Consider the following 10,042-nt stretch of genomic DNA (forward strand, 5'->3'; position numbering starts at 1 on the left):
CGTGGGGTTTTTTTAGAATTGTATTTTGTTACCATATTACACTCTGCATCAAACCGAGGCACCCATATAAGACTTCTAGCTGATATTGGTGTCTCTGGCTGATACAGGGAGTTATATGGAAAAAAGTTGTGTATTATTTCTCTCTCTCTCTCTCTCTCTCTCTCTCTCTCTCTCTCTCTCTCTCTCTCTCTCTCTCTCTCTCTCTCTGCGGGGGAGGGGGGTCTGTGTTAACACGTGACTGACTGACTCCGCCTAGCTACGTTCGCTCGATGGGCGTTATTGGGAGAGAGAAAAATTGTGGCACTCGTGAGCTTCTGTAGCTATCGGATCGGAATAAAAGTTAAACAGGAGCTGGCTTTGTGCATTAGTGTGTGTACAGGAGAGGCATCGCTATGAAGTTCGATGATGTTTTACTTAAGTTGGGAGAATTCGGTCCTTACCAGAAGCGGCTGTATTTCCTATTGTGTATCCCGGCAATTAGTGTTGGCTGTTACATGTTAAATCTCGTCATTATTTTAGAAACTCCAAACCACAGGTAAGAGTGTTTTGTATGATAAGATAAAGAGAAATATATAAAGAATCGATTTTGATAAAACCAACAAGTCAATTAAAGTTTTTTGAAATTGTATTTCGGTAGTTTTACGGAAAATGAATGAATTTGATAATAGTAAACTTACTGGAATTTTTTTTCCATACTAAAAAAAAATTTAAACGGTCCAGTGTATTATCTTTTTTTATTCGTTTGAGATCTGTTTTGTTTTGTGGACCTTTAAATGTTGAACCAAAACCTATGCATGCATATGTGCATTGTGAACTTGACCTGGTAATTCCTAAGTAAATATTGGTTTACTCTTTTGATCATAACATCCTGAAGTTGGCCCATGGCAGGATAAAACCTAGTTCTGCAGCACAATGAATTCTTCTACAGAAAAGATATCACTAGATAAATGTCCCCACCAATCTTTGGAACTGGTCATTGTTTGATGTCAAATCAACAGAATGACTTAATTATCTGATTAATTTCTTCAATGTGTATGTGCGAGTCGGTTAACAGATAGGGCTAATCACAAGCGCAAGACATTTAATTATCCTTTCTTTAGGTGAACTAACTTTATACAGTGCAGGGAACGGAACGCATGAATTTATTCTAATGTTCTTCACAGTCTTAAGTTCTTAGGTTCTTATTATTTATATGGATAAAAAGCTTGGTGTGTTCTGAGGCTCAATGTGAATATATTTAGCTGACCACATGACCACCTACCAACCAACAAGCCGCCGCCAGGTCATCGTATGACGTATATAAATCGCCATATACAAAAATGATTAATTCAGCAGAATTATATTAAGAGTGATTTATTGTTCAAGTCTAAATAAGTTCGAGGAGATAAAAAAAATCGAGTACTTATTCATTATTTGAATAAAATCGTTTGGCTTTGAATATAATTTTCTTTTGAAGACGAAAATGATATTTTAACATAAAAATTAATAATGGATATTAAATAAGCTGTTACATTCTTTATGATCAATCCCAGGCCCTTTCTGAACCCATTTATTAGCCGCCCAAAGTCACAGCAAGTAAATACAATAGTATTTATAATCTTGGAGTGGTTTATTTTGTTTCAAATGGGTCATGACATTGTACTTGCGACATTGTTTACGGCACTGGCATTGACAGTTAAAAATGTCTAAATAAAATGTTCCTGTACTTGTGAATTGATAAGTTTTTGTAAAGGTCACACACATTCCATTGATTGGTCGAAAATAAGCTCTTTAACTATTTCAAATCCAAAGCGCAAAAAGAAATCCTTGATCTCGATGATAGTGTCCTTTCTGATATATTTCATTTTATCAAATGAAATATACAACATGACTAAAATAATAGGTGGAATAGGGAGAAGTAATGTCTCTTTATCTAAAGGGTGCGTAAATAAACCGTATATGCCACTAGCATACATGAACAGCACTATGCCTCTGTGTACATTCATTGAAGGTATGATCATATGTTTCCTCATTAATTAACGCCAGGTGCAAGATCCCAGGTTATGACAATGATACATACGCGATCCAGTCGCCCTACCACGAGGCTCTCGTGAACCAGACGATTCCCCTTAACCCGAAGGACAGGCGACAGCCGTACGAGAAATGTCACTACTACCGGGAGTCAAACCAGACGGGAACGATGGAGCGGATCAAGTGCACCCAGTGGGTGTATGACCGCAGCATCGTGCGTGAAACGTTCACTACAAAGGTTAATATACAGCAGCATACATTTGCAAATCCTCATTAACTTGCAACTTGATCAGCAATACATTATAAACGACAGCATCAATCATTGTTACATGAGGTATTTATGCCGAAATATCTACGGGATTTTATTTTTGGTGGTTTTGGGGGGAATTTTTAAGTGGCTAAAGGCTTTATATCACGCAATCAATTTCTTTCAAAGAAAAGCGAAATACGCAGACAAATTATAATTGCATGTGGTAAGGAGAATCCTGTTTTTCATGTCTTAATTTAGTTGTTGTTGATTTTATTCTGTAGGAGGACTTGGTTTGTGATGATGCATCATGGACCTCCCACATCAAACTCATCTTTTACATCGGTGTATTGGTCGGGGATATCGGCTTCGGACTCATCGCCGACTTGTACGTCACACACATCCATTTTTAATCTAATTCTCACAGCAAAAACTATTGATTTGACTTATAACTAAAAGATAGCAACTCCCTTGATCATGCCTTCTGGTTTCTCTCTTTTCCTCAGCATTGGCAGACGTAAAACTTTAATGGCTGCCGTCCTGCTCTGGAATGTGTCTGGTTTCGCGCTCAGCTGGGCTCCAGACACCATTAGCTTCATCATCTTGGAGTTCATTGTTGCTGCTGCCCAACATGGAGCCTTCATGGTGTGCAACGTTATGTGTGAGTAGCGCGTGTGTCTGTCTGTAAACACAGTTTACAAGCAGCAAGTTCTATCAATAAAGAGATATGAATGACTCATCGTTACACACGAATCCATACGGACCGATATTGTGTTACAATCGATCCTCACGTGTGTGTGTTTCGGTAGTAATAAAATGGCTATACAAATAATCTGTCACATCCTTAGAGGGGAAGGCATGATATGAAGATTTACAACAGCAGATGGTGCATTGCCACAGAAAAACACGAAAGCAAAGCTCACCAATTACACAATGCTCTTAAACTATATACAACCACATGCAAATTAAATCCGATTGACGATAATGCTAATTTTTCACGCTGAAGCGGTTTTCAAACGCTAGCTATTAATATATGAATCACGTAAACTCTTAGTGACCCTTTTAAAGTAGTATACATGTGTTCTCTCTGCCCTGTCAACATGACATAACAAAGATGACGGGATAAAGGCAGCATTAATATGGTCATAAAATTAAAGTTATTGTTGCACTTAGTAACTACCATAAAAAGAAAAGCAAGTGGTACTACTTGTGCATACGGGTCTTAACCTGACTTTAAATATCTAATGTGAACCTAAAACGAACTAAAGAAACTCGACCTTTAAATTTAATAATTGACTTCTCTACTCTCATTATGAATTAGTTTCTGTGGTTCTTATTTCCATTTTAATTGCAAATAAAATTGTTTTTAGGCATTCATAACAACCCATTAAATGTAACACTTTTTTTGTCGAAATTTAACATACATGTATAACGAAATATAATTATCAATATTGAATAAATTTACGAAACAAAAATACTATACACATGTATTTCTTGTATAATTTATTTAAAATGTGCATGAATTGCTTGGAAATAAAATCGTGTACTACTCTGTGTGAATTTTGAAGCTCTGGAACTGGTGGGTCCCAACAAACGAGTTCTCTGTGGCACACTGATCCACGGCTTCTTCACACTTGGTCTGCTCTACCAGTCCGGGGCCGCTTATGTCCTCAAGCATTGGCAATGGATTGACCTGGCCATCGCTGTTCCACTCGTATTCTACATTGCCTACTACTGGTAAAGTCCTTTATATACCTCCATATTCATTTGAGTAAAAAAAAAAGCAAGCGTAAGTAACAAGTTGTTGCGATATGCCAGTTTATCCACTGATGATTAATAACCATGGTTTTAATCCTTTCTGTGGTTTTTTGTTTTAATACAAATTGATTTTAACGAATTTTTTTTTAGAATTAATAATGTTAAGTATTTAATCTGATCTCTGCTCTATTTCTTAGTCCTTTTAACCCACTCTTTTCCGCTGAGGGAATGTAACCATTGGTGTTCTCTCGTGTTTTTTTTTTCACCTTAACCGTTTATATCTCAACAATTTATTTGATTTTTTGTTTTAGCTTTTGGTTTCGATATTTTGTCACGAATTACAAATTGTTTACCTGTTTGTGGTATGCGCGTTCGCAAACACTACACCAATGTATGTGTGCATAGATACGTTGCACTATAAAACAGGTTCTCTTGCATTCAATTGTATTGTGCTTTATTTCAGTTTGGATAATTCAATTAATGGATACGTTTTTAATTTAGGTGTATTCATCAAAATGTTATTACTATTTTTTTTATATTCTTTCACACTTTAAATAAAATTTATTTAAGAAATCTTATTTCTTTCCTTACCCAGGTGTATTCAGGAGAAGCGTGATATTTGTTTCTGATAATAAATAAAATCACTGATGTTCACCACACTAAGACGAGGGAGAGGGTAAACCTAGAGACCAGGAAACTGGTGCGTGACGACTTCCGGTGTGTTCTCTAGCTCTGGTTTGGTTGTGTTTTGAACGTTTTACATCATCAGTATATCCATACAACAATTGTCTTGACTTTGTTAATCATGCATTTATATTTTTCACTTTATTTCAGACTATATTCATTATTGCTGAATCCGAATATTTTCAGTAATCTAATTTTTTTTAACATCATGATTAGTACACATACAATAACACTACTGCTAAAAATTTTCGGAATTAAAAAAATTATCGGAATAATTGCAAAGCTGAACTTTTAAACAGGAACCCATTGATCACACTGACATTATCTTAGCACATCATTCAGACATCGACGTGTGACATTGTGAAAAAAAATGAAATTATTAATAAGAGTCATTTTATCGGAGAAACACTAACAGCATCGACATACAGGCTTGCCAATATTGAGTGTGATCATCCGAAACTAATCCGTCTTTGTACATGTACAGTGTATGTAAACCCACTAACTAGATAAATTCTTTTCAGTTGACTAAACTTCAATATCTTTTTTCTTTCAGATGATCACAGTACTATAAATGATCATAGACTTAATTTTCTCTCTAATATTTCATCAGTTCGTGTGATTTTTAACATGTGGGTGAAAACTTTTGAACAGGTTGATTCCCGAGTCGCCCCGTTGGTTGATGAGCAAGGGGCGCTACGATGAGGCAGAAAAGATTATTCAAAAGGCGGGAAAGGTCAACAAAGTGCAATTGCCGGAAAAAATGATCAACCCTTCCCTGGTGGAACGGGAGCAGACCCAGATGAAGCTATGGCACTTGTTCTCTACGAAGGAGATGTTCATCCGTACTACGATATTACTCTTCAACTGGTATGCTTTTGTTTACATATAGTGCAGAAATAGGTCCTGATGCTTGGAATTAATTAACACAGTAACACGTATATCAGATCCAATCCATCATGAATTACATAGTTATGCTATGGAAAGACGTGAACGGCATTCAGAAACAGATGGACATTGATAAGGAGTAACTTGATGATAAAAACGATTGACAAATGTGACGCTGTGTAAAATACTTGAGTGAAAATCTCTGAAACTCATTGCAAGAATGTTCTCTTAATAGATCATTTAGGTAGTAATATTCTTGCCAAAGAAATTACTTTTATTCCGATACTTTTGTTTATTTCATTAAAATTCACAAGCAAAGTTGCTGCTTTTCACTTCCGTTGCATCTTTATTAGGCGATGATTTATTAAACTAAATATCTTAATTTTAAAGAAAATTTTACTGATGACGTGAATTCTACGGCGAACCGTACGCGCATAATCTATGCGTATGTAACAATTCGTGGTGCTACCCGTTGCCAAGTGTGTTGCTAAAGCTGAGGATAATAGAATGGATTATAAACTACGTCTGAACCAATCAGATTTCAGTATTTATCATGAAAGTATTATAATAATATATGAATGAATTAGTATTATCTCTTGAATGTTGGATAATTCTATTCACTGGATGTATTGGTAGGATAGCCGTGGCGCTGATGTACTTTGGCGTTACAATGCATGCTGGGAATATCGGTGGAAACTTCTACTTCAACTTCTTCCTGAATGGAATCGTGGAGTTTCCCGCTATTTTGTTTGTGATCCTAACCATGGACAGGATCGGAAGGAAGCGCCTCCAGTGTATCGTCATGGTGTTCGGAGGAATTGCAACTTTGCTGACCATCTTCTCTATTCTATTTGGAGGGGATGGTAAGGAGTATATAATCATGCAAAGAACTATAAAAAGAAATTTATGATCATCATTAATTGCAACTTTGCGGATCATCTTCTCTATTCTGTTTGGAGGAGATATATAATTATGCAAAGAACTATAAAAAGGAATTTATAATCATTGTAAGTGTTTTAATACGGACATTTATTAGATCTCAAAAATTTTGTCTATCTTTTTTCTCTCTCGTTTCAGATTTTACTTGGCTAACAACCACTCTTTCACTGTTCGGAAAAGTGGGATCCACGGCGGCATTTTCTGTGATCTACGTCATGACTCTTGAGTTGTACCCAACAGTCCTTCGTAACGCTGCTCTCGGGGGAGGTTCTTGTATCGGCAGGGTGGGGAGTATGCTCGCACCCTATGTTGCGGCATCTGTATGTATTAAGTCTCACAATATGTTAAACTCAGGCAAGTAGCAGAGTTTTTTAAAGTGGAGGCCAGACTTACCCGAAATCTGGACCCGAAAATATCCTGAAACCTAATCCGTGGTAGAGGAGAAGTTCATATTACATAAAACTTCTATTTTAATGTCTTTTAAATTTAGGGGAGCGCCCACCCACCCCCCTTTCCGGCCCCCTGCTGCTACTTGCCTGATATTATATGCTATTATTTTGTGGTCGAATATAGTTCTCAGGTGTTCTTGGTTTGTTTTACAAGGGTGCAATGATTGATGGCGATTTCTCTACCGCCCTCCCGCTAGTGATATTCGGATTCGTCTCGACCACGGCGGGACTCCTTGTTTTACTCGTGCCTGAGAGTCAACACCGGAAGTTACCGGAGAGTGTTCAGGACGGAATCAAGTTTTATGAGTGAGTAGTGTTTTATATCAATCTCAAAACTGACTGGCTAAGCTGTGCATTACTTTGTAGACTTGCTGGGTCAATTTTCGTTGGTTTGGTCAAGTTTTGATAACTATTGTATTGTATATTTCCATTGTGAATGATGTATCAAAGTTTGTTGATAGTTGCATGCTTTTTAAATACAAAATAATTTGATAAAAATATGTAATTAATATTCAAAACAAAGAATTTAGATTCAGTCTTTAGTGTATATGAATCACAATATGTATGTATAAGGGTATACAATTTATTGAATTATGAATTAAGAGAGGAAGAAGTAAATTATGAATCAAAAGAGGAAGAGGTAATGTCTGTGAGTAAAACACCGAACCGTTTTTGATAATAACCTGCTTTTATAATATCTATAATCATCAGGTCAGGTTCCTTGCATGTTTATTGTCTGTCAGTGCACGTGTACCAATGCCAGGTGTAGATAACCGTGAAGAAGGCCATTGCTGCACAAACATGCATCATTAGATTTATCGACATTCGTTGAATTTAGATTTCAATTTTAGATTTAATTTTCAGCTCACATGAGCTGTAGGGTCGGTTTGAGCGCGCATGGTCAAAATGAATCGTTAACTGATTACACTTTCATTATCTTATGTACATTGCGAATCACTGCCAATTTTTTCTTTCTTTCTTATACCATACCCAAATGATTCAAAGATATTGAAATAGTCAAAGCTGTGACCATAGTTAGAGTTTTATGCATGTGTTACATTAAAGTTTTAAAATTTAGAGAATTTTAAACTATCTATCAGGTGACCGAATTCGCCATGATACCTCTTGTAAATACCTTAGACTCCTTATTCGCACTAACGATTGAACTAAATTTATCTTAAAAGTAAAGTCTTTTCAGATTCTGCCTCTTTGAATCTTTGTTACCTGTTTACAAGAAGCTAATTCTGTAACTAGAACGACAAGCATGCCAGAGAAATATATCACAATAGACACAAAAGAGGACTTGTATTGGTCATTAAAACGTTTTTGACAACTCGACTAAATGTATCTTGCTGTCCTTTAATGTGTGAACATTTGATAATTATTCAAATAGACTATGATTTAAGATGCTTCGAACCTCAGCATCAACGTACTTTTTTTTATCATAAAAATGTTATTCATTTTTCAAACGTTATACATGAAGTGAAATAAGAAGAAAATGTTGAATGGTACCCATGCATTTTACGAAGTTATTGCCACTTTGACCACGATGAATATTCCTGATAACTTAGAGTTATCGAACATTGCTGAGGATCGGAGAACGTTAAGCGCATTATTGGTTCTTGGTTCACACAAACACCAACAGTTCAAGTCAATATACCACGGTTCTTCCAGTGGAAAAAAATGTGCAATAAATGTTGATATCCATGAATTTCTTTGAAACTGAATGCAATATGCACGCTAACAATATTACAATTTATGCTTTGCTTCATTTGGTATAAAATTAATATTTGTTATTACATGCACTAGATTCCAGCTTGTACAGGAACGTAATGTAATAGTATCCGCTTCCTTGATATAAGCGAGGCTGGGGTCCTACTTGTATTAAGATTTTAAGTTGATAATTTTCTTTATTGGCGACAAAGGATTATCTAGAAAATTAAGCAATAAGACATATACGGGCCACTGTGGTAGAGAGTGCTTCAAAATGATAGATATTTTTTCTTGATTTATAGGGCGGAAGAAGTCGAATCGAAACCACTAGACTGTAACGGAGAAGATAAATCGTTCCTCATGATGTCAAAGCTAGAGTGACAAGATGGCGAACTTTATGTAAAGAGAGATACACAAACACATGTTAACGTCATATACCAAAAACTAAGCCATCTTTTGTTACTAATTTCATGGATTAAGATTGAAACGTTTTAATTAAAATAGCGAGCTGTGTTGTTATTAAGGTTTTATTACAGTCAACTGGTACGCACTGTCATGGCGTCACCGTGTCAGGATTTTCATATAATCCGAAACAAAACGAATAATCCCACTTGACCTAGTTTGGAGTATGCAACAATATGCAGCAGTCTGGTTATGAATGCTTTCATTAAAATTTTCATGTAATCTGTCATTTTAATTATTTTAAAATATCGGCAGTTAATCCAGGACGTATTGTACTTTTAGATGAGTTCACTTGATTTGTTTGAAAAAGAATAAAAGGATTAGTCCGTTCCATTCATCTGTAATATGATTCTCGTCTTCCCGATAGAGGCCATATATTTTGAACACCATAAGTTGTCAAAATTTATTGAATTTTTTTTTCATATCATATTTCGAATGTTATAGGGTTTTTGTAGATATATGAATAGCAAAGAAATACTTATAGCTTAACAATTTTTTTGGCGGGGGGAGGGAGGGGGTGAAGGGGGATAACAAAATACTATGGTAGCAGCCCTGTGTTATTATTTGTTTAAAATATTCATTGTTATTCAGTATCAGTAGTAAATACTGCAAAGGCAATATAGAGCAGGTGTTGATTCGTTTAAAGCACATTCATAAATAGACCCAATAGCAGCGATTGTAAGTAGGGAAGGGCTGTAGATAAATAAAGATGAAATGTAAACGATGTCATACATGTTTTTTTTTCAAACAACGTAATCTAAAATTATAACTAAACTACTTCATTCAAAGCATTGTATGAAGGATTTACAAGACCTTTAGGAAGTCTTAGATAATAAAAATGTATTCAATGGGAAGCTTGGGGCATGGAAGCTTTAAATCTTACCGATTCATAGAG

General features: G+C 35.7%; 1 protein-coding gene across 2 annotated transcripts; it reads left to right on the plus strand.

The window, feature by feature from the left end:
- The first annotated feature begins 295 nt into the window (after positions 1-295).
- Positions 296-9,567, plus strand: LOC105341790 (organic cation transporter protein). Of its 2 annotated transcripts, XM_011448499.4 has the most exons (11): positions 296-535; positions 2,026-2,248; positions 2,542-2,645; positions 2,764-2,918; positions 3,826-3,994; positions 5,351-5,566; positions 6,221-6,447; positions 6,662-6,843; positions 7,127-7,278; positions 7,576-7,621; positions 8,988-9,567. In XM_011448499.4, the coding sequence occupies exons 1-11, from the start codon at positions 393-395 to the stop codon at positions 9,021-9,023; spliced, it is 1,653 nt and encodes a 550-aa protein (XP_011446801.3). In that variant the 5' UTR covers positions 296-392; the 3' UTR covers positions 9,024-9,567. The 2 variants fall into 2 exon arrangements, with proteins under 2 accessions (XP_011446801.3, XP_011446809.2); XM_011448507.4 differs by lacking the exon at positions 7,576-7,621 and having other exon boundaries at positions 299-535; positions 8,988-9,545.
- The last annotated feature ends 475 nt before the right edge of the window (positions 9,568-10,042 follow it).

Source organism: Magallana gigas, chromosome 5 (assembly GCF_963853765.1).
Source record: "Magallana gigas chromosome 5, xbMagGiga1.1, whole genome shotgun sequence".
Classification (NCBI taxonomy): Eukaryota; Metazoa; Mollusca; class Bivalvia; order Ostreida; family Ostreidae; genus Magallana; species Magallana gigas.

Coding starts and splice junctions, on each gene's coding strand:
- LOC105341790 (XM_011448499.4), top strand. CDS start 393: ATGAAGTTCGATGATGTTTTACTTAAGTTGGGAGAATTCGGTCCTTAC. Junction 2,646..2,763: donor TTCGGACTCATCGCCGACTT/GTACGTCACACA, acceptor TCTTTTCCTCAG/CATTGGCAGACGTAAAACTT. Junction 6,844..7,126: donor CACCCTATGTTGCGGCATCT/GTATGTATTAAG, acceptor TTGTTTTACAAG/GGTGCAATGATTGATGGCGA.